The 21,652-nt window shown below is 46.3% G+C and overlaps 7 protein-coding genes across 7 annotated transcripts; 5 read left to right on the forward strand and 2 right to left on the reverse strand.

Moving 5' to 3' along the window:
• The first annotated feature begins 43 nt into the window (after positions 1-43).
• AGABI2DRAFT_193987 (hypothetical protein) lies at positions 44-1,531 on the forward strand. Its single transcript, XM_006462868.1, has 6 exons — positions 44-313; positions 377-469; positions 520-620; positions 676-959; positions 1,012-1,106; positions 1,165-1,531. The coding sequence occupies exons 1-6, from the start codon at positions 65-67 to the stop codon at positions 1,273-1,275; spliced, it is 933 nt and encodes a 310-aa protein (XP_006462931.1). The 5' UTR covers positions 44-64; the 3' UTR covers positions 1,276-1,531.
• Positions 1,532-1,913: 382 nt separating this feature from the next.
• On the forward strand, positions 1,914-2,336 carry AGABI2DRAFT_186743 (hypothetical protein). The gene is made up of 2 exons (XM_006462869.1): positions 1,914-1,993; positions 2,042-2,336. The coding sequence occupies exons 1-2, from the start codon at positions 1,955-1,957 to the stop codon at positions 2,198-2,200; spliced, it is 198 nt and encodes a 65-aa protein (XP_006462932.1). The 5' UTR covers positions 1,914-1,954; the 3' UTR covers positions 2,201-2,336.
• Positions 2,337-2,350: 14 nt separating this feature from the next.
• On the forward strand, positions 2,351-4,925 carry AGABI2DRAFT_207587 (hypothetical protein; the record flags this gene model as incomplete). Its single annotated transcript, XM_006462870.1, has 15 exons — positions 2,351-2,582; positions 2,651-2,808; positions 2,858-2,944; positions 2,997-3,044; positions 3,100-3,117; positions 3,169-3,237; positions 3,295-3,351; positions 3,420-3,503; positions 3,554-3,641; positions 3,692-4,047; positions 4,110-4,439; positions 4,493-4,526; positions 4,594-4,645; positions 4,702-4,736; positions 4,792-4,925. 15 exons carry the CDS (start codon positions 2,351-2,353, stop codon positions 4,833-4,835), a joined length of 1,692 nt encoding a protein of 563 aa, XP_006462933.1. The 3' UTR covers positions 4,836-4,925.
• A 267-nt stretch (positions 4,926-5,192) lies between these two features.
• On the forward strand, positions 5,193-8,265 carry AGABI2DRAFT_193990 (hypothetical protein). Its single transcript, XM_006462871.1, has 13 exons — positions 5,193-5,471; positions 5,525-5,577; positions 5,631-5,934; positions 5,997-6,027; positions 6,082-6,189; positions 6,242-6,414; positions 6,468-6,582; positions 6,638-6,784; positions 6,846-6,991; positions 7,046-7,194; positions 7,250-7,724; positions 7,781-7,898; positions 7,953-8,265. The coding sequence occupies exons 1-11, from the start codon at positions 5,257-5,259 to the stop codon at positions 7,486-7,488; spliced, it is 1,680 nt and encodes a 559-aa protein (XP_006462934.1). The 5' UTR covers positions 5,193-5,256; the 3' UTR covers positions 7,489-7,724; positions 7,781-7,898; positions 7,953-8,265.
• A 2,730-nt stretch (positions 8,266-10,995) lies between these two features.
• AGABI2DRAFT_119767 (hypothetical protein) lies at positions 10,996-14,744 on the forward strand (the record flags this gene model as incomplete). Its single annotated transcript, XM_006462872.1, has 21 exons — positions 10,996-11,017; positions 11,078-11,186; positions 11,237-11,261; positions 11,312-11,638; positions 11,689-11,742; positions 11,794-11,824; positions 11,882-11,989; positions 12,043-12,277; positions 12,338-12,467; positions 12,522-13,126; positions 13,195-13,243; positions 13,291-13,352; positions 13,405-13,465; positions 13,517-13,586; positions 13,644-13,681; positions 13,729-13,743; positions 13,792-13,936; positions 14,001-14,031; positions 14,079-14,160; positions 14,214-14,376; positions 14,437-14,744. The coding sequence occupies 21 exons, from the start codon at positions 10,996-10,998 to the stop codon at positions 14,742-14,744; spliced, it is 2,670 nt and encodes an 889-aa protein (XP_006462935.1).
• A 58-nt stretch (positions 14,745-14,802) lies between these two features.
• Positions 14,803-16,939, reverse strand: AGABI2DRAFT_179512 (hypothetical protein). The gene is made up of 3 exons (XM_006462873.1): positions 16,750-16,939; positions 15,656-16,671; positions 14,803-15,605 (listed from the first exon to the last, which is right to left on the reverse strand). Exons 1-3 carry the CDS (start codon positions 16,913-16,915, stop codon positions 14,955-14,957), a joined length of 1,833 nt encoding a protein of 610 aa, XP_006462936.1. The 5' UTR covers positions 16,916-16,939; the 3' UTR covers positions 14,803-14,954.
• Positions 16,940-18,621: 1,682 nt separating this feature from the next.
• Positions 18,622-21,457, reverse strand: AGABI2DRAFT_186748 (hypothetical protein). Its single transcript, XM_006462874.1, has 11 exons — positions 21,170-21,457; positions 20,982-21,044; positions 20,902-20,930; positions 20,725-20,846; positions 20,639-20,669; positions 20,559-20,589; positions 20,401-20,499; positions 20,189-20,343; positions 20,060-20,137; positions 19,768-20,001; positions 18,622-19,712 (listed from the first exon to the last, which is right to left on the reverse strand). The coding sequence occupies exons 1-11, from the start codon at positions 21,427-21,429 to the stop codon at positions 18,805-18,807; spliced, it is 2,010 nt and encodes a 669-aa protein (XP_006462937.1). The 5' UTR covers positions 21,430-21,457; the 3' UTR covers positions 18,622-18,804.
• Between the last annotated feature and the right edge of the window lie 195 nt (positions 21,458-21,652).

The raw sequence follows: 21,652 nt of genomic DNA on the forward strand, positions 1-21,652 counted from the left end.
ATTTTATGTTCAGCGGAGGAAATGAAAGGACCGGAGTGCCACTGGCCCTTTACCGTCTCCCGTCATGTCTCATCCAGCAGCGCCCAAGGACCTGAAAAGTCTCCATCGGTTCAAGTTTGAGAGGATTCTGAACGAAGATACATTGACACATACAGTCATCTTTCTCGGCTATCTACCCGAGCCAGAAGAGGACGAGGACGTACAGGCGATCGTCAGGATTGAAAAAACGGCTATCGATCCTGTTCAGGTACCAAGCATCTTTCAGTCATTAAGCGGAATCGACAAGGTAGAGCTGGAACAAAGCACCGACATTGTACGCGTGCTCGATCAGAATATGATCACACAGATGATGACTATCTTTGCCACTCCTCACTAGTACACCTGGATGTTTGGTTGGCTGGGTCCTTGTAGGGAACGGGATGTGAAAATCAACATCATCTGTCCTGCGACCGAGGTACATGTCCGAAAGGTGAACGGTTTTTATCATCTCGGGACGGGCTCAGCTCAGCCCTGGTTAAGTATATGAGGCAGGAGCAGTTGATGGTCCGCGAAACACCTGAGCTCTATGACAAGATAGTAAAACCTTTTATTGACGGTTTCCCTGCTTCCAGGACTAAATGGTAAGCTCTATCTACGAACCGCATGTTTCGACGTTACTAACTTTCATCCATCAAGGGTTGAAAACATTCTTAGCGGTTTGTCCGAGAAGAACAAAGTACTGGTATCTACACCGGATTATTTGATTCTTCCCGACATGAAGTGGGACCGTAAAACAGTATCCTCGCTTTACCTTGTCGCCATTGTCCAGGACCGATCTATTCGAAGTCTCCGTGATTTAACGAAAAAACATCTAGGGCTTCTACAGAGTATTCGCCATGACGCGGAGCAAGTTGTACATCGCAAATGGGGCCTCGGAAAAGGCTCATTGCGCATGTACGTTCATTATCAGCCAAGCTATTGTAAGTATTTTGTCTTCTGATTTTGAGGAGCGATGCTAAAAATCAACAAAAGATCATTTCCATGTCCATATTGTGAACGCCAATTATCAAGGACTGATGGGAATGAGCGTTGGACAGGCCCATATTCTTGACGATATCATATCCTTGGTGCGTTTGCGCTCATATCGAAAAAGCTCGTGTTCATATCTCTAAACACAAATTTTAGCTCGAAATCGATTCAGACGAGGGTCCAGGAGTGTTCCAGAAGATGACATTGACCTACGGCTTGGGAGATCAGCACGGTTTATACGAAGACATGAAAGCAGCGCTCAACTAATTTGCCGCAAAAGTACAATTAGAAGGATATCAGCTCAGCTAATAGCAATATCGCGTGCACAGTATCGTTGATATGAAGGGTGATCTGTCCAGAAGCTACTACCATTTATCGTTTCCTCGCGCTTTCTTCTTGCGATCTTTTGAGCTATCGAATGTTCGCTGTTATTTACGTGCATCACCCATGCTCGGTTTCGATCAGTGCCTACGTTGTGTACGTGGACTATAATAATTCATCTCCAGCCGACATGCTCGCGTCAATAACAGCCTTAACAGCGTTTCATCTCCCATAAGCCAACGCAGTGCTTTTCGCCTTTCGGCAACTTCAAGGACAGAGCTGAGGTGGGCAAGAGCGTGATAATAGCAGCCCGCTTCCCACCCAGGTTATCCCTGTCAATGTCGCCAAGTCGAAATTTGGCGATTTTGAAATTCCTGATTGACCCCAGGATTATTGACCCCTTTTCAAATTTCGAAAGATTTATCCAAACTTGTTGTTTGGTATTTTACCGGATCCGGCTTTGTAATCAGGGTCCCATTGTTACTATCCGTCCTCTTAAATCGGATCCGGCCTCCACGAAAATGGCCTCCTGCGCCGCATATTAACCTGTGCCCCTTCGTTCTAACGGGTTCTAACGTGTTGATGTCCGGATAACAAGGTTTTGGGGCCGGTACGACCGGTAGAAATGCATCAAAGTCGGATCATTTGTCCCGAAATGCATGATGTTTGTCCAACTGTCGCAATCAAGGGCAAATTTAACTTTCTCCTTTAGCATCTTCTGGGCATCATCTTCTGTGGAAACGAGAATATGAAGACTCCTACAATTGAATGGATTCGGGTTTTAGGGGAAGCCGGATTCGACGTCTCTAGGAGTCAGGTCCACCTACCTGCGGAGGTCAAAGCGCCCGCTACTTTGTATCTGCCGACATAAAAGTTCTTGATGGAACGACATAGTAGTTCCTGAATGACGGTCGAACCATGCCTATTTTTGTTTCCCCATTGAAACACCAGCGCCAGCGCTTGTGTATTCCAAAAGTATATCTATAGGTGCCGAACGTGGACTTCTCGCCCAACTTCCGACATGCTCTCGCTTACTGCAAGAATCCTCATTCTGGGCTTACTAGCCCAATGCAATGGCCAAGTCGAAGCTCAAAAGTCGAAGGGATCCACTGTGACGTCCGAAGACTGGGAAAATCTAAACCAGACCGTTGCTGGCCGTTTATTTCAAGGCAATCCTTTCGCTGAACCATGCTTTTCTGGTCAGTTCGATTCACCGGAGTGTAAGGCTATACAAGATGGTTATTTGGATGAAAGTGAGTTCTTGTTTGTATTCAAGTGCGACAATGTTTTGATGGGTATGAATTCGTTGCATCTTTGGCAGAGACGAGAACAGACAATCCTGGCGCGTACATAGAGACTCAATGGAGTACCTGTCAGGCAACGGGAGAACAATGCCTCTTGGATTCCCTGAATCCACATGATCCACTGCCTACGTTACCGCCTCAGGAGTGTAAACGTGGGAGCGTTCCAGATTATTTCGTACGTCCTCATGTTCTCGGCTATACGCTTGTATTGATCAGAATATTAGATTAATGTTCAGGAGGCGAATGATGTCAAGGCGGCATTTGCATTTGTGAAGGAACATGATATTCCACTTGTGGTCAAGAATACGGGCGTGAGTGGCGTTTGACCAATGGTCGACAGTGGGTCTGAAAAAGACGAAACAGCATGATTATAAGGGAAGAAGTAGTGCTCCGGGTTCGCTAGGACTTTGGGTAAGCGAATAACGTTAATATATCACGGATCTGAAACTGACTTGACCCGTTCTAGACTTACAATCTCAAGGACGTATGTCCAGTACATTCTATGTTTCAATGAAATTATCTCACTGCACTCCAGATGAAATATACTCCGGACTTTGTTCCCACTGGCTGCAGCACAAAGCCACAGCAAGGATTTACAGCTGGGGTACGCCTATTCATAGGTCAACCTTTGTGTGATCAGGCGATTCTAACTTTGTTATAGGCTGGTGTACAATGGGGCGAGGCATATGCATTTGCTGATTCAAATAATATAACGGTTGTAGGTGGTAGGTGGGGATGAGCTTTAATTTAACGTGTTATTAATACATCGCACCAGGAAGCGACCAGACTGTCGGCGTGACAGGTGGGTGGCTACAGGGCGGTGGCCATGGCGCTCTCTCGCCAAGCTTGGGTCTTGGTGTTGATCGTGTCGTGAGTGTGATTTCGTTTTAGAAGAAAATATAAAACTCATTCTGTTTTAGCTGGAGATCAAAGTTGTGACCCCAGATGGTGAATTGAAGATAGCGAACGAGTGTCAGAACGAAGATCTATTTTGGGCCCTTCGAGGAGGTGAGCACCCTAGTAGCCTTAACGGAAGATTGGTCTCTCAGTTTTCCCAGGCGGTGGTGGAACGTACGGTGTAGTGCTAGATCACACAATCCTTGCATCGCCTCGGGTCACTCTGCCGACCTTGATCTTATCTTTCGCTCCTGATACGACGTTAGCTCGTGAGATGTGGTCCATCATGTCTGACAATGCCTTAAAATGGGCCGAGGAGGGGTGGGGAGGCTTTTCCAGGTCAAATGTTATGATTCTCTTGAACCCAAAGCTATCGCAAACGGAAGCTCAAGCTTCCCTCGCTCCACTACTCGACTTTGGGAAACAACTGCAGGCAACAAACCCAGATACCACAACTTTGATTTTCACTGAATTCTCCTCTTGGAACGAATTTTTCCAAACTTTTACAAGCCAATTTGTTGCGGTGAGATCTCTCCCTCGATATGGACACCCTGAATCGCGGGCTAAATGATGTTGTAGGTTGTCGGTGCCAATTTAGCCCTTGCTTCCCGGCTTATTCCCAAAGACCTTTTCCAAACTGCCGAAACGAAAGAAGATTTTGTTTCGGCGCTTTTAGCAGCAGACGCAGCTACACCAGGACTTATCATCCTAATAGCCGCCCCTACAGCCTTCCCATTCGTCCCTGGCTCAACTAGTGTTACTGAAGCTTGGAGGTCAAGTTTGTATCATATCACACTACGTTCCAACTGGAATTGGAATGCTACTTTGACTGAGAAGAAGTCGCATTACGACGCTGCAAGTCAGTCGATTGATAATTTGAGGAAGATTACACCAGACGCGGCGTATCAGGTCAGATTTTGAGACATACCTTTGTTACGCAAAGCTGACACGGGTGTTTTTAGAACGAGGCTGATGTGCATGAGCCGAATCATGAAGGTACGATCAAACAAATGAATCTTTCATTGTGTTACATTGTTCTCACTGAAACGATTGCTTTCTATAGTTAGTTTCTGGGGTGACAACTACTCGAGACTCTTACAAATCAAGGAGAAATAGTACGCCTTTTGTCTCCTTCTAGGTGGAAATCACACACTGATGTTCCTTGACACAGCGATCCTGATCATCTTCTTGATTGCTGGCATTGTGGTAAGTGCTATTAAATTATGGGTGTGCGGCGCACCTAACATCCTGCCTCGTCTAGTTGGATGGCGTCAAGAGTCTCCCCGTTTCTCTTGTTACGTTTGATGCGTGTATACAATACCACGGCTGAACAACGTTGATAATGGAATTGAGCCTGGCCAAGAACTGCCTCATCGGCTGGGCTTGTCACATTGATTGATGGTATCAGGCTGAACATTCGTTAATGATCTTGATTTTAATGTACATATTTCAAGTTTATGGTCGTAGAGAGAATTCGAGGCCCTATCAGGTACTTTCATCTAAGGCAAACTTGGATAATGAGTTGTAAAATGTGTGAACATCCATACATCTATGTTTTTACGACCCTGAGGCATCAACTTGGCAGTCTCGGCAAATATGGGACAGCTGATGTCCGATCAGTCTTCAATAAGTTCAGCTTCCCAGCTTTCTGTCTTTTACCCAGCACCTCTCTTTTCTTACTAACTTCCCCCCACCCTTACCTCCGCGCCGGACGCCCTCACTGTAGATGCTCACGTCTTGGGCTCAAGTCACTCTTTTGGTCGCCAGCTCCCTATCAAGTTCTGTTTCCGCTTTTCCCACCAATTCTGATGATACAACCACGCAAAACACGAAGCCTCGCGGCTATGACCTTCCAATTCACAGAAGGATTGTCGAGCGTTCGAAATTTGGAAAACGGGGAAGCGTAACAGGACAGACAGGTTTGGGTGATCATACCGACCTGTGAGTAGTAGCAGCCTTTCTTTGAGAGGACAATTAAGTTAATTTAAATCTAGCTTATATTCTGTACCTATTGAGCTCGGAGATTCTGTTGTAGCTGTTAACCTTGGTTAGCGTTCTGCCCGCATCTCTTCACTCCGTTTTATTCATATGGTCTCCCAGACACTGGCTCCAGCGATTTATGGGTTGTTTCTGATGCTTGCACTACGGGAACATGTGCAGGTTCTAATGTCCGCGGTTATTCACCCATGTCCTCAAGTGCCAATTCCACAGGAGTCGGAGTAGAGATGTTCTACGGAGACTCCAAGACAGGTACATATGCTAAAGGCAACGTTGGATTCGATACCGCCACAGTCGCCGGCATTGCTATGACGGATCAGGCTTTCGGAATCATCAATGACACTACCAACGTTGTGTTGAAGTACGACACAGCAGGTATATTTGGCTTGGGATTCCCTGTAGCCAGGTGGGTGATATCTGCCGTCTCCATCTATTCGTCGATTGTTGATTCCATCACCTATCTGCCAGTAAAGTTCAGGAGTTTATGGTGACCGCCGAGGTATATCTTCAACGTTGCACGTCCTATGTCAGTGTTTGAGTAATTGTAAACCAGGATGGACCTATCAAAACAACTGACAATTATCTCCTATCAACCTATACTCACGGGCCCCTACTTCCACGAATCGTCATAACCGGTGCCCTTCCAGAGCCAATATTCTCTGTTCGTATCGATCAAATAGCCTCGTGGTCACTATAGACTGATGTTCCGCCAGATCACTCTGAACAGGGCTACCATCGACATCAGCGGCGTCGGAGAACTCGCCGTTGGGAAAGTGCCAGATGGTGTTGATCCTTCTTCACTGACATGGGTACCTGTACGGCTTTACCGTCCTTCCGATGGCGGATTACACGCACCAGTATTCGCCCCTAACGAAATCTATCCTCTGTATGTTTGTCGAGGCTGTTTAACAACTTTGGTTTCTGATCCTAATCGTTTAGCCGCTGGGAAATCGATATTGATGACGTCTACTTCGATGGTCAACGTCTCGCTCCGTCAACAATACCCGCATCGGATGATGTTGACACGTCCAAGATATCGGCTCTCATCGATACAGTTCGTGTCATATTCGATGTAACACCCCTCCCAGTTGATTTATTCCCATTTCCAGGGAAACTCTGTTATCAGAGGTCCTGAGGACATAGTGACTAATATCCGACGCACAGTCTCGCCTTCCTATCAACCTTCAGACCCAAATACTCAGGTTCTGTTTCCTTGCACCTCAAATCACACTCTTGCATTTCAAATCGGGGGAAAGGTATTGCAACGCATTACTCAGTGGGCGTGCGTGAACTAACGTGACTTTGACTCTTCTGTAGATGTTTCCTATTGACCCGCGCGACTTTATTGGCCAATACATGGACAACAATGCGACGACCTGCATAGCGGACAACGTCGTAACGACTGACCCTCCCCGTTTCGGCTCCCTATATCGGTGGAGTTTTGGGGATCCGTTTTTCCGATCGTACGTGTCACGATGACCAAATTTGCATCTCAAAATCTTAAACTCTGAAATCAGGAACCTCGTCGTATTTCACTACGGTAATCTCACCCATCCTTCAGTTGACCCTCCACGTATCGGAATTCTTTCCCGTGTACCTCCCAACGCCAATGATTTGTACCAACAAGCAGTCCAGGATGCGGTTAACAACGGCGGAAACTTCGAAGGTATGTACTTATGAACCTTCGCTTGTAATTGCGCTCTCATTTTTGTTATTTCCAGAAACATTGCATATCGCACCCACTGCTAGTGCAGCTCAAGCACCTCAAATCACTGTTTCTGCTGAGAGCGGGTCAATTAGCTCCATGATCTCGCACCTTACTGCAGGCGCCACGCTCAGTTTATCAGCCACCCAAATGGCAATTCCGACGAATAACCCGAATAATGCTTTCCATGCTTTACCAAGGACTTCAATATTGACTGTCATTACGGCTCTGCTTGCGATATACATACTTCGGTGATTTTGGGAACAGACTCTTTTCAAAGCGGGTTATATGATATCGGTGCACATAGTGTTTCTTTACATACAAAATGTTTATTTGGTCAACCGGTTTCAATATTGTATGGACGTAGCTGCTTTTTCTCTTATCCGTCGTTGAAACCGATGGATTGTCCATCGAGTTAAGTACCATATTGTAACGATAGACACCACCGCGCCAACAATACCTATACCAATATAACCAGAGTGTTCTCCCGCCTTTGCGATGTTCGGTGATTCATTAAATGGAATGATGAGAAATTGTGAATACATACATTTGCCCAGCCTCTCCACCAAGATCCAGCAAGTCCACCACCATCTTCGGCATTGGCTGCTGCTGCGCACTGAGAGCAATGTTCACCGATAAGACCCATGATCGTGATGAGTGAAATTCTGAAATGACATGTTTTATTTTTCACTAAGACCACTTGAAGATAGGGAACGTACGCGAATGCGACAACGATACTCATCAAGGTGAGTACGATGCTCAAACCAGACATCACATTCATCTTTGCAGTTGTGTCTATTGTTACTTGGTCTTGAAGAGCAGCTTCCGTTGGTTGACTTCGGTTTTCTTCTAAGTCGGTTCCCTTTGCATCCTTTACATCCTTCTCTTGAGTGATGTCTCCCTCTTTTTCGGGGACTTCGACTTGTGATTGCCTAGGCTCGAAGATCTTCCAGCGAGATGGATTCTCAATCAGACCGGCGTAGGAATAGAGCATGAGGATTGAATCAAGGGAATCGATGAGTGTCATTCCAGCTGTGAACAAAAGCTATGCCAGAGCCTGTAAATCATTGTTGGAAACTAATAGATATAGAAATGCCTACTGGAAGGATGATCACATGCGAAGGAGAAATCCTGTGACCATTCGAGTCTTGTTTGGCTATGGCGGAGATAGCGAGAAGGGCTATGGAAGAGGCGGTATCAAAACCTTGTGATTTGTTCGTCAAAGATAAGAATGGTTGTAGAAGAAGAAAGCTGAGTGGCTTACCAAATCCGAAGAGCACACCGACAGGATACATCTAGTAAAAAGTTAATTCTAGAAAACGCAGATAAGACATTCTTGCGTTCCTCACTTTCCATGGCCTATTTACAAATGTTACAATTGGTCCCAAAATTCGCATCATTAACATTGAGTTTTTCTCTGGTGGCTGAGGCGGTTCAACAGATTCTCCGCGTTTGATGCGTTCCTGTCTTTGTCTTTCCTATCCAACTAGTCAGAAAAATCACAGGGCTTTTCGGTAGAGTCAGTAGAGTTGAATACCCTTCGGCGTTGACGCAAGATCCTCCACAAAATGAAGGAATTCGCCAAACCAACGATAAATAAAAAGGCTCCGCTAACGGCCGCACCTGACATTCATAGCGTCATTGGTAAATGTGGTATGATATACGCTGATTGAATCTTACCAACAATTCCTCCGACGTCCCCTACCCCACTCATCCGATCATATACATCAGTTGATATTGCGATTGCTACTGTCTGATTGAAGTTTGATCAATGTTTAAATCGATGGCATAAGCAAAACCTTGCAATACGCACGACGACGATTACAATGGTGCTATGCCCCAGTGAGAAGAAAAGACCACAGGAAATGGGGAGTTGTCCTGAGCTGATAAGGGATCTCGTAGCATTATCTATAGCACTACAAGGCGAAGTACCTGTGAGCTAATATCTGACACTATCTTAAACAAGAAGTTTACCTGATGTGATCTGCATCAAGAGCTAATGAAATTCAGTCTAGCGGCCAACATCTTCCGTGCCGGTGCACTCACCATGCCTCAGTCCAAGAGTCTATCGGAAGCCATGAGCTAACGTTAGAAACTATTTGTTTTCGTAGTACAACGTACCCATGCTAAGAGTGATAAACCCAAGTTGCTGCGAGTTGTTGAACGGTGAAATAGAATGACGGCGACTATCCAACACGCGGCATTAGCCAAAATTCTGGGGTATATTAGATTGCATTTGGAAATGTAGTGGAAAATGTTTCGTACTCGCAAAGGAGTAGTAGCAGTGAGCGACCCAGGACAGTAAGGCGAATACGCGGGCGACTGATTCGGCTTCTCCAATGCGCCATACGAGCGATGGTTCAAAGAGCCTAGTCTTATCTATCAGACAAGGGATAAGGGACCCTAGAAGAGACCATATGGGATGATCTTTGATGACACCATTTGCGGAAGGAGCCAGGTTCAATAGATAAGGAATCCCTGAGACGTGGACGTGCTAGAAGAGACGGAAGGGACTTTGCCGCATTTCGGCCGTGCGAAGGGACTTTTCGGAGGGTTTATTTGGTCGGAGCTTTTGATCCGCCTGTTGGCGCCGCAGTTTGTCGAGGCCTTGATTAGTGATCATGCACATCATAGGATTGATCAAGGGCGTGGCTTGCCGGGTTTCGAATGACATGTGCATGATTTCTACACGACTTCGAGTCGACTATTTAACGTGAGGGTCCGAGAGATTATTGAGATTATTGACTACTAATCATCAACGTTCAACGTTAATGGGAAAGTTACGAACAAGCCTTAACAGCCTCCTGCTTGGGTTCAGTTCCTTAGTTCAGTACTGTTCTTTCATCTGAATTCTTCTTCTGCTCTTTACTGAGTCTATTTACCTGGTTTACAGTATACTATTTCATGCTATAGCATTTCTTCAGCATTACCCTCACATCAATTACCCGACATTTAACATCGTCGGCTCCTTCCTTGATCATGCACAATGAGTCATCACGACCCCACCACCATCAAGAAGCTTTTGTATTCATGATCATGTCTCCACTACTTCGATGGCCAATGGCCCACACGCCTATCCCTACCATTCGCCGAAAATTCGAACATGGTTATCATCGACAACCAAGGTCATTGCCGCTGGGGACATATTTTGACCAGACTTGGACCAGACTCCTGCTCACAATTGTCCCTGACGAATTAGTCGGTCAAACTACTTTCTATAGCTTTCAATCCACTTGAATGGATGTCTATTCTTAGACTGATCTTCCCATGTCACTCACGCCAATCACGACATAGGGAATGTTTCCAACGTCAGCCGATTTCCCTCGTGAAGTATATTTTTGTATGTTTTAATCCATCCTCCTATTCTTGATTTGATCTTCCCACGTCATTCACGACATATGGAATGTTTGACGAGATCCCAACGTCAGCAGTTTTCACTCGCAAGGCATATTCTTCATCGCAGCTACTACATATCCTTGGTCAATGACTCGACATGCAGTACTACAAACACTACTACAATGTTCAGATAACTCACAGTATCACACAGAACATGTCATTGTCCTGAAATTTCAAAAGATTTGACTCGAAGTTCTTTTAAGCGCGTTACGCGTCTGCTCGTATCGGTCTTTTCCTATTCCGTTTTTGGAGCGCGATTTAATGGCTGCATGACCAGACAACTTCTCTGTCTTTCCCCCCACCATCCTGCATATTTGCAAGGCAAACGATCCGCAACCTTTGAAGCCTGCAAGTGATTGAACAGTAATGGATGTAGAGATTCCTTCCTGTGCGTCTATCGTCGGCTTCTCGTCCATGAGAACGTACTCACGAACTGTATTCTCAATAGCTAATTTCCGCAATGCTACCTTGGGATCTCCAGGGTCGATTAGTCACCCTTATCCGCATTCCTATATCCCTGACGAGGAAATTCAGGCGTCCTTTCTCCGCTTCTCAACGTGAGTATGACAATATGCATAGACACCTAAGCTCAAGTGTCCGTCTCTAGGAAAGCCAAAGAACTGGACAAGCAGGTAGGCAACTGTCCATTGGAGATTTTCGCCATGCCCACTTTATATTCCAGCTTGGAGCATTCTTGAACAAGTGCTTATTGCTTGGACGAGTTGCTGGATTACTACTGGCAGTCAAGAAGACGAGAGAAAAGATTCGAAAAACGCGTGAAGTCTTCTTCCGTAATGCAACAGCCTTACTCCCCACTCTCTACGATATCGCTCGCAAGGATTGTAATTCCGCTCTCACTTACGACGACGATTCCGAGCATTTTTACATCTCTTCTAAATATTTTCAAAACCCGCCACCAGATTTCATTGCCTTACCACTCGCACTAGAACAGTTGGCTCAAAATTTCGGTCAGCTACATGCGAGGATCGCGGAGTTCAGGGAATTCACGGTAAATTGCATGAAAACTCAACATTATTCATGGCTAACCGTGGCACCCAGGATGAAGGATTCATGTTGAAGTCGTTACTGTTGACCTTAGAAAATGATCTGATGGTATGTAACAAACTGCCGACACGACACGGTATCTATAAAACATTTTTTTAGTATCGTGCCTCCTGCGTCAGAGTTTACTCTGGTAAGTCAATAATCCTTAGATCTGTGCGTAAGGTTGCTGAGGTTGCTATCTTATCAGATCGTCTGAACACGCCTCCAATCCAACGTTACGTTCACCAATTCACCGATGAGCTTCAAAATGAGTTTGAGGCGTTGGCAGCTGTTCTAGCAGAATTTGCTGACGTTGGTAAGTCAGCGACGACCTCTGTATGAAAATACTGTTACACGACCTGGGTCCAGGTGTTTCTGCTATTAGCCATGAACAGGAACGATCGTCTGCAACCTTAACCAACATTCTTGGCGTTGCTACCTTTTTCTCCGGGGTGACGGGTGGGACTCTGTCGATGTCGCTCGGTTTTGCTGAGCAGAGCCCATCAATCAGGGTTTCCACTATGCTTTGGTTTGGATCGCTCGCGTTCAGCGTCGGTGCGGCATTGAATAGTCTTCTGGCAATGGCCTGGAATCAGACAAAAGCGTAAGTTGCCACTTGTCTCAATGATGAATTCTCCCCTTCATCTCCTGGTGTTACTTGCAGGGGGTCGAGGGGCACACAACTCCCGTTTTGGGTGACAATGTGGATCGATGGATCACAATTGCTCTTCCTTGGAATAGCCATTGTGGCATTCTCCGCTGGCTTGGTGGTGTTTGCTTTTTCAGTGGGACAAGTAGTCGACTTCTTGCATCGCTCCCTTACTCCTCACTGATTCGCATTTTCACAGCCTACTTATACGCCCTACGTGACTGTAGCGGCCACCGCTATAACTTTTGCTGGCCTGACAGCCATTTCAATCTGGATGATCTACGAACAAGTGTCTGCTTCAAGTTCGGCGTTTGTTCAACGACCGGCCCATGTCATTAAGTCTAGCCGAGAGTCCGACCATACGGATGTAAGCAAGTTCCAATTCTCTCCAGACGGTATCAAAGGTACTTTTTCGAATGCCTTATCTTCCCTTGGCGTCCTACCATACCGCGGCGACGATCAAAGTGACGTGGAGAGTCTTGAAGAAAAACCCATCCCTATGAAAGATGACACTCCGAAAGAGAAGTATCCTGAGAAGCCGAGGACATCATTTCGTGACCGTGTTAGGGATATCGGTGTATTCAAGAGTGCAGAAACAGCTTTTATTCAATCTGGCCAGAGAAACAGACGATGGCGTTCGAATAATCCACAGAAGTCACTCTCTGTGGCTGTTTCTCGTTCAACACAGACGACTCAGTTGAATCTTCCTCTGAAACCCTCAGGAGAGCCTCTTGACTACACTCGTTATGGAACTATTAAGGATGTTGCTTACTCGGAAGATGGCAATTGGCTTGCGGTGACGTGGTGAGTTATCCACCATATTTAAAAACCTTCAGTGGTAGTATGTTGTATCTCAACTAGCCCCATTTCAGTGTCAGGGAAAGCGCAAATCAATCATGGACAACTGTTGTTGACGCTCAGGTATGTTCAGACGTTGTTAAGTTATCGGGTCACTAATTTTTTTGCAGACTTTGCAAGCTTCGGCAGATGTCTGGCACGAAGGAAGGGTAATCTCTGAGCGTCTCATATGGTATACAACCCAGGTTCATCACTTTCGGCTCATGTTAACGATCTCACTGTAGGTCACCTTTCGGCAATAAATTAATCGTCAAGTTTAATCATCGATACGACATCTGGGACCTGGTGAGTATATGTGTCCTGAACCCCCGTATGTTACTCAATCACTGGTTACAGGACGCGAAAAGGCTTCAACCTGTCGAGTGCTATCATGATATCCAGGACGTCGCATGGTGTGATGAAAACAGTAATATCCTTTCATAGTCGTAATAGTTTGCTTTTTTTTCACACACATCCATTCTAGCTGTTCTAGTGGCAGAGCATAGCTGTGTTTTTAGAATGGTACGTCTTACGCTCACTTACACAACTCTTGGTTGACTTGTCCCTAGAACTCCACAAAACTGGTATTAATTTTGATATTCAAGGATTTACCATAGTCTAATTCGACTCAGGTGACATTTTACCGTTTCGATCGCATGCACTTGCGGTCCATTGCACTGGAGAGGAACAACAAATATTTAATCGCGATTGCCCGGGTAGCTAAATCTCCTGATGAGATTGAACCTGCCAGTAGTTGGTCAGAAAAGCGAATCATCAGTGAGTTCATTGTTGCTATTGTCATCATGTTTTGATGAGCTAAACTTTAACGTTTAATGTTTAGTTTATGATATGGAAAAGGAAACAGAGATATAGTGTGTGGAACGAAAACTTGAGCGGTATTCAATCTGATTGTTTTTAGTCGAATTCCAGTTCTTGAAGACATTTTCCGGGTACGACCTATTGCAGGCGAGCTTGATATGCTAGTAACGCACAAGGATCATGTTTGTCGTGTTTTATCTTCAGCCCGGGATATGTCGGCTGAGCATCACCACAGAAAGAATTCCAACTATGGACTTTGGACGCTGGTCTCAAAGGCGCTTCAATCACAACTCTACTCAAGAAGCGACCAATTGCTCAACCTGCTACTCCGACAGACTATGTAGGTCCCACACGCATCATTGGAAATAATGATCAGTTCATCTTGAGCGGAACGTCATGTGGGTGTTCCGCGATGTCATTGGTATCCCAGCTCATTTTATAATTCTTTATTAACCTAGCTGGAGCGCTCGATATCTGGCGCAGAGATTCTGGCACCCACTACCAACGTTTCGAACCTGAACTTGATGAACAAGAGAGAATTTCTTGTTTGAGTTGGAGGAGAGCGACCGATAACACTGCAACTTTCGCAACGGCGGGAGTCGACGGCAGTCGTGTGTATATCTGGCGAGGCGAAGAATCGATTGTCGCGATGACTCCCACTGCCAGCCCCGAACTCGTCGAGACTCCTGACTCTATGCCACGAAGTATGTGGCCGAAAGCAGGAGCCTTAGCTGCTGCGTCATCAACCAGTTCAGCGCGATTTTGAGACCTGTCTTGACGGAAAGGAATACTTAACCTACTAAAGAGCCTGTCAGAATGTGTATAATATGAAATGATTATCATCTCAGTTTACTCTCGCCACAAAACACGTCTAGACCGAAATATGAAGTGGTCGAGGCCTGCTAATAAGACGATGCGTCACACTTTACAGGGTCAGTACAACACCGGAACCATAAATTAATACAGTAATCACAACTCAGAGCATGCGAACCTGATCCAATAGAACTGCCCACTCAACCACTGTTATACCCATCCTCAACGCGTCTTCCCTGACCTCTCTATCCCGCATTTCTTCCGACAGGCGAGAGACGGCTTTTAGATGTTCCACCTTGGTGATCCCCAACTGTGCCAGAATAGGAGCTATACGCAGTAAAGATGGCTTGCATGAGCCTAGAAGCTCTTCGAACTGAAGATATGATCTAGATTGAATACTGCTTATAGTGCTCCCCTGTGACTGTCTAGGGTGGAATGGAATGGGTGACATGTTTGATCTGATAGGCGTAGACTCTTGAACGGGGGATTGCAAACTGTGATTAAGGACAAAGCTGCCCGGAGTGACGTTGACTGGACTCGAGGGTTGAATATTATATGTGAAAGCAGGTGCAGGGGATGCATGAGGGGGACTGGGCGACCGAGGTGGTTCAGGGAGTGGCGGGCGTTCCTGGAAAGCTGGTATCATTCTTCGCGTGGCACCACGCGAAGAACGAGAATGCGTCTTGGGCACTGGTAATGCGTCTGGGGTAGCAATAAGCGGCGGTGTTGATTGGTTACGCGAGTGTGAAGATATCGAGCGGGCATGGTGAATATTACTAGATGATTTTCGGGGTGGTGTTGGTGGCAATAACATCTATGTGAATGTTAAATCATAAGACTCTGGAAAGAGCAGAAAATCTGTACCTCAGGATCGATAAGTGATATCCGCTCCTCAAAGTCGATTGCGGGTTGAACATCCTTCGAAGGTTCGTCAACAGGCTGTATGCTTCTAATACTATCGGATCTCCCTGTTTCCTGCGGCGTTCTCCGGGTGCTTTGAAGGTTGCTATCAACTTCGGTCGTTGTCTGTTCTGCCACAGCGTAGTCTTCTAGGCCCATGTAGCGTATGCTCATAGTCTCAATATCGTTCGGATTTGTCTCCATGGCGACTTTTTTCCGCCATTCATCAATTGTAACAGTTCGCTCCGGCGTGTCCTCTACAACTTTTCTGTTGACAATCTCGTACTCTTGTCCAGGTCGTGCACCTCTTCTTCGATGTCGATTGCCAGCAACAGCACTATGATGAAGAGCACTGTCAAACCGATATGGGCTAGTACGACCCGGATTGGTGGTACGTAGAATCGGGGTCTTGACTACCTCTCTGCTTCTCATTCTCCCGAGCTCTCTGCGTTCCATTGGTTCCATGTCAGACGGCTTCCTTTCTTCAGCCGCTTCCTGTGTCATCATTCTCTGCATCCCCTGCATGTAGATGTTATAATCCCCATAGTTCTCCGCGGGCTCGTGCACTGTCCTCGAACCTGACACAGGGCTTGCCGTATTTGTGTTGGCTTTGGTGGGGAAGTAGCGCTCCTGTTTGGGAGGAGGTGTCATAGGTGCACGAGGGGGAAACCTATCGCGCGTCCGATTCGAATGGGGATTCCAAGCTACATCTACTTTACTGTCACCACCACCTGGTACTGTATAAGTAATGCCATCTGAGTTATCTTCCGCAGGCATACTAGATCGACTGGTCATTTGAGAGCCTCGCGTTCGTACAGGCCCATCTGTGTCCGCCCTCTGGGCCAAAGTGGTAGGCGCCTGTGTTACGTTATCATAATCCTCGTCATGCGGTGGGGGTAGAGGTGGAGGAATTGGCGTGCGACGGATAATGGATTTGCCTGGGCCATGTTTGTTAGCAACAAGGTAGAAAGGTCCTGTATCTACCCAATGACAGGTCAAATTCGAAAAACTAAACTGTCAGCAACCATGTTAGAAAAAACGGAACATAAATAACTCACCGTTCGCTGTAGTATCTGAATGATGTATAGGAAACTGCATTCTCCGATTATGGTCATCCAGGCCGACGGGTGCCGATATCGGCTTCATACGCGCTGAAGGCGAAATAGACTTGGCCCGTTCATTCCGTTTGCTGAAAGAAAACGGAAGGGGAATACACCAGAACATCTTTGCCACCTGAGAGACGTGGCGTAAGGAGAAGTAGCCAAAGAAGCCTTATGATGATATTTGTAAGTGCACGGTGCAACCTCGTGTACTAGCAGGGAGCCGTTACTGCCTGAAGCCGGTGGTCACAAACGAAGGTAGATAGTAAACGACCGTGAGGTCGCCACGTGCTAATAGAAAGGCAAAGGTGTTAACGAGTTTCAGAGACGCATCTGAGGGGCCGAGAAACGATCGCCATCCGGAGCAGCGAGAAGATGCTCGAAGAACTTGTAGCTGGGTCCCTCGATAATCCTCGCGCTTCAAAATCGAATGAATATTCTTCGATAATTGCAGGCTGCACTTTTCCACGGCTCCAAGATATCACTTGTGACAATCTCGAACATTCAACCGTATGATAGATCAACTTGAAGGCGAGCGTGAAGCGACAGAAGAAAGCAGATGTTTCCAATAAAAATATGAACGGTCGTCGTGGGTGGTCGCCAGTACATTCCAGCATGAACTGGGACGAAAAGACAACAGGGGCAGCCCGCCGGTTCGGCCCGAATCTATATTTATATTTGCACTTATTTATATAAGGCTTGCTAACTTCTCATCAATCTCGTCAAACAATCAGAATTAGCTAAAGTCATGAGAAACCCGATTGAATGGCCGCAGGATTCTCGAATATACCGGATAATCCAACTACTCTGAGTCTCGAAAATCAGGTAGTCAAATCATGGTCAGCGTTTGAAACGATTCACGAAAACTATTAAATTCTTCTTGCTTGGCTTACGTTTCTTGTCTTTCACCTCCTCGAGTCCTCCCTTAAACTCCCGACGAACAGCCCCATGCCAGCACCTCAAACTCTGATCAACTCGTGGTCTCCATGACCTGACACACCGGGAGCTGCAGGCCGGTGCGAAATCTTGTAATCAACCGTACAAAGCTTCGTCCTCGAATGATCCATCAGAACAATATAATCGGTTATTTAACCATTTCTCACCAACTATGCTGTATTCTCCGCAGTCATTGCCGTACCTTCCAAGCGCTTCTCAACAACTACACAGTGCTGCGTCCCTGCTGAGTGTCCCCGCAGAGACTCTGTCGGATGTAGACCAAGATAACAACCCAATCTACCGCTCTAAAATTTGAGGACTAACAACGACCTTCGATCCCATTGCATTAATAACATTCAGTGAGGCCCTATGCAGTACCTCGATCACCATGCCACGTGTATCAGCTCAATATACGGTTGACGAGAACGGTCCCTTGTAACGCAGTACAATTTCAGGCACATACATGGGTGAAGGTGGGACCGCGCATTCATACTAAAGACATAGTAATCAGCACGCTCGAGACGGTCTGCAATCTCCACATACCTTGGGAAGTACAAAGAAAGGCCTGGAGCGTCACTTATCATTAATTGTCCGAAGGTGAATGTGATCCGAGGTTTGATGGCATCAAATTTTTATCACGGGGAGCTCCCTCATTCGAATTTGGTGTCAATTCGGCAGCAAACCAGAAATTATTTTTACTTCGATATATATGATTCGCCATATAATTTATAAATGGGACCCAATGACCCTACAAACACTCTCTTTCGCCGCAGTGAAACTTAACGTTCACCACTCGTATAAGTACACTCCGCATCCAATAAGATGAAAAAGTACATATTTATCATATATCTCAACAAAAGAAAAATCATAACTTCCAAAAGCGACATCCTGTCTCGGAAGAAAGCCCAGCTTCCCCAAATAACAAAAAAACTCATACAAGCGAGTAGAAAAGAAAAAAAAGAAAAGGAACTGCGAAAGCAGCGAAAAAATGAAAAAGGTAATAAATATAAACAGTAAAATCCTTCAACTTAACACTAAAGCATCCAACCAAGTCGGAACATAAAGAAAAACAACTCGTTATGCAGTGCCCGGGCTAGTTGAGGTGGACGATCTTCTACCCGAAGTTGGCGACGACGTATCGGGTGGAGCAAAGAACCCCGAAGCCGTAACCCCCAAAGCTTCCACACCAGCACCTACACTTTTCCCAGTCGAACTCCTCCCTATCGAAATAGATCCTCTCTTTCCCCCACGAGAACTCCAAGTCCCAGCACCACCTTCAATACTAATATTCGACTTGACTTTATTCATCGTAGCATAAGGCGGTGAAGCACTTCCAGCTCCAGAAACATTGGTATGTGCCGAAACTGATGTAGGTGAAGATGTGCGATAATCATTCGAAGAGCTTTGTCCGCGTTGGTTCTTGCTTTTCCATGAATTAGGTGATGATGATGTTGACGCTTGAACACCTCTGGCCCATTGAACCGAAGTATTACTTTTATGCTTCCCAGGACCGAAACCAGGCTCTATAGGCATCACTAACATGGTATCGTCAATATCTTCATCCACATCCTCTTCCTCCCCTTCTCTAGGTGACAAATGTGTCGGCAAAACAGGTCTTCGCCCCGATATCGGACTCGAACTTATTTGATTCGATTGTGGTTCCGCTTCACCATTCAATACTCTGACACGATTTACCGGTACAGGTTCATTCCGATCAGTAACTTCATCGAAAACCTCGAAGTATCGTTGAATGCAGACTCTTATAATCATTCCGAGTGTTGTGGCGCCTTCATTTGTCCCTCCGTCACCACCGGAGCCCTGTGCCATGTTGGAGACAAGGACGGCGGAAGGTCCGTCAAGGAGACACATCACGCTGTCGCGTATGGGGTTCGAACCCTTGACAAGATTAGGGGAGAGCACGATTGTGAGATTGTGAGCGTCCATCTTGTTTACCGAGGCACGTAAGGATACCTCGTGCATGAGATCTATGCCAGATTGTCAGATGATCCAATATTACCCATATGAATGGAAGTGACTTACGAAGGACGTTGCTCAACAATATATAGGCGCAAGGAACCAGCTCAGGGAAGAGCACGTCTCGGATATAAGTGATAGCAGCCATATCAGAAGGGCCATTGGTCGGTGATGGACATCGGAGGATCGTAGGGTAGAGCTTTTCAGGGAAGATAGGATCAGGAAGATCTCTGAGATATTTCTTGATGAGAACAGCAGCGAGGAATGGATCTCCAAAGGTATTGAGGGATACAACGTTTCCTATTAGGAAAAAACAAACGTCAAAGAAAGTATTGACATAACTATCAGATGGGTTTACCTCGATCATAAGCATCTTGAGCAGCACGCAGCATAGCAGACGATGGCGATCGCCGGAACAATCCTTCGCTCTCCAACCCTATACAACAGCATGGGAAGCGGTCCTGAGAGAACGGAAGATGGGACATACCCGAGTCCCGCAGGAATTGGATCGAATCCCTTACTACTCGCGGTATTCCACCCTTCTCTCCATGGTACCCCATCAACTCCTCCAACGGAACACCAAAAATACTTGACCTAACACGGATAGGGAGCGTGATTTTGTCTTCATACTTTGCATTTTCCCTGAAGCGGGGAAGGGCCGTCAAAATGGGGACTCAGTACAGTTACAATGACACTCACCGATAGACTGCTGGAGGAATGTCGATCTGAGTCAGGGGTACGACATGCGCCAGCTCGGAAAGTGTAGCTATGTGAACAATCTTGCGGAAGAACTTGGGACTATCGACGGAAATGGTGTGAATTGGACCACAGGTCCATAATGGAACGATCACGCGTACCTGATAATAGCACCAGCGAGAGAAAACAGCACTAAGGATAATTCAGGGGCGGATATGGAGCATGACTCGGGCACGCGTACTCTTGGTAAAAAAAGATGGATGGACGATGTACTACAAACAAACGTCGTTGAAATAGGGGCTTTCAAGAACTTGGTCGAAGACTCACCATTTGCTTGAGATTCTTACGGTACTTGCGACTAAGGCTTCTGTATGCCTTCCACACCCAGTTCCACCCTGGGGAGTGACCGCCGCCAGCAGCAAAGAAAACGACAGTATAGTCGGATTCGACTAATCGAATTTTTTTCAATGATAGTAGAGTGTGCAGAAACGGCAGCTGGCATACCATAAAGATTCAAATAGGAAAGGATCCGACTAGGCCAAAATTAGACTAGTGCTTTAGGAACGAAAACATGGCAGGCGCACGAGAGTAACAAGTCATAATTGACCTCGTTCGGGTCAGGCAGAGCAGACGCATTGATGACGACCCTTTCTCAAAATCGTTACTTCGCGCCAGACGGCTCGACGCTGATGAAAATCGACATACATTGGCCGAGTCCTGCCAAAGACGGACCGCCGATTAGCACTTTCATGACGGAGTAAACTAAGGAAACACGAACTCGAAATCCACGCCAGCTTGGAAGATGAGCTTTGCCATAACCCCCTGGATCCCTTCCCATTCATGGTACTCGTGTGTCAATGGTGATCGGAGTGGCTTGGCCCAGGGTGGAGTGAGCTTTGTGAATAACTGTTTCCGTTTGTCGCCCCTCAGAGGCCACGAGGAAAATGGTCCCGACGATGAAGGTGCTGACGGTGCTGACGGTGCGAGGGATAGGTTGCTGAGTTTCTGCTTGAGCGACGGGTTCGGCGGCATCGTCGTCGTCGTCGCGGATGGTGGTCGGATGCGCCGAAGTCGTGGGACTCGACACGCTTAATTCCGCTAGAGTTATTTATATACGCCGAGTAAGTATTTGTTTAATAACATGCAACTGCATGTAACTGCAACGACTCAACTCAGGAGAATTAAAAGCCGTCAACACGTCATAGTCAACCTCAGCCTCTACCAAGGATGGATATTGATTGTGCATATCTCAATT

The sequence above is a fragment of the Agaricus bisporus genome (genome assembly GCF_000300575.1).
Source record: "Agaricus bisporus var. bisporus H97 unplaced genomic scaffold AGABI2scaffold_7, whole genome shotgun sequence".
Taxonomy (NCBI): Eukaryota; Fungi; Basidiomycota; class Agaricomycetes; order Agaricales; family Agaricaceae; genus Agaricus; species Agaricus bisporus.

Bases quoted from the DNA above. Each gene is read 5' to 3' on its own strand.
- AGABI2DRAFT_193990 (XM_006462871.1), top strand. From the start codon at position 5,257: ATGCTCACGTCTTGGGCTCAAGTCACTCTTTTGGTCGCCAGCTCCCTA. The intron at 6,785-6,845 runs GTATTGCAACGC...ACTCTTCTGTAG, and splicing joins CATTTCAAATCGGGGGAAAG to ATGTTTCCTATTGACCCGCG. The intron at 7,195-7,249 runs GTATGTACTTAT...TGTTATTTCCAG, and splicing joins CAACGGCGGAAACTTCGAAG to AAACATTGCATATCGCACCC.
- AGABI2DRAFT_193987 (XM_006462868.1), top strand. From the start codon at position 65: ATGTCTCATCCAGCAGCGCCCAAGGACCTGAAAAGTCTCCATCGGTTC. The intron at 470-519 runs GTGAACGGTTTT...GCCCTGGTTAAG, and splicing joins CCGAGGTACATGTCCGAAAG to TATATGAGGCAGGAGCAGTT. The intron at 621-675 runs GTAAGCTCTATC...TCATCCATCAAG, and splicing joins CCTGCTTCCAGGACTAAATG to GGTTGAAAACATTCTTAGCG.
- AGABI2DRAFT_179512 (XM_006462873.1), bottom strand. From the start codon at position 16,915: ATGTTCTGGTGTATTCCCCTTCCGTTTTCTTTCAGCAAACGGAATGAA. The intron at 16,672-16,749 runs GTGAGTTATTTA...GTCATTGGGTAG, and splicing joins TTCAGATACTACAGCGAACG to ATACAGGACCTTTCTACCTT. The intron at 15,606-15,655 runs GTACAGATTTTC...ACATTCACATAG, and splicing joins TATCACTTATCGATCCTGAG to ATGTTATTGCCACCAACACC.
- AGABI2DRAFT_186743 (XM_006462869.1), top strand. From the start codon at position 1,955: ATGCATCAAAGTCGGATCATTTGTCCCGAAATGCATGAT. The intron at 1,994-2,041 runs GTTTGTCCAACT...TTTCTCCTTTAG, and splicing joins TTTGTCCCGAAATGCATGAT to CATCTTCTGGGCATCATCTT.
- AGABI2DRAFT_186748 (XM_006462874.1), bottom strand. From the start codon at position 21,429: ATGCCGCCGAACCCGTCGCTCAAGCAGAAACTCAGCAACCTATCCCTC. The intron at 20,670-20,724 runs GTGAGTCTTCGA...GTTTGTTTGTAG, and splicing joins GTAAGAATCTCAAGCAAATG to TACATCGTCCATCCATCTTT. The intron at 19,713-19,767 runs GTAAGTCACTTC...AATCTGGCATAG, and splicing joins ATTGTTGAGCAACGTCCTTC to ATCTCATGCACGAGGTATCC.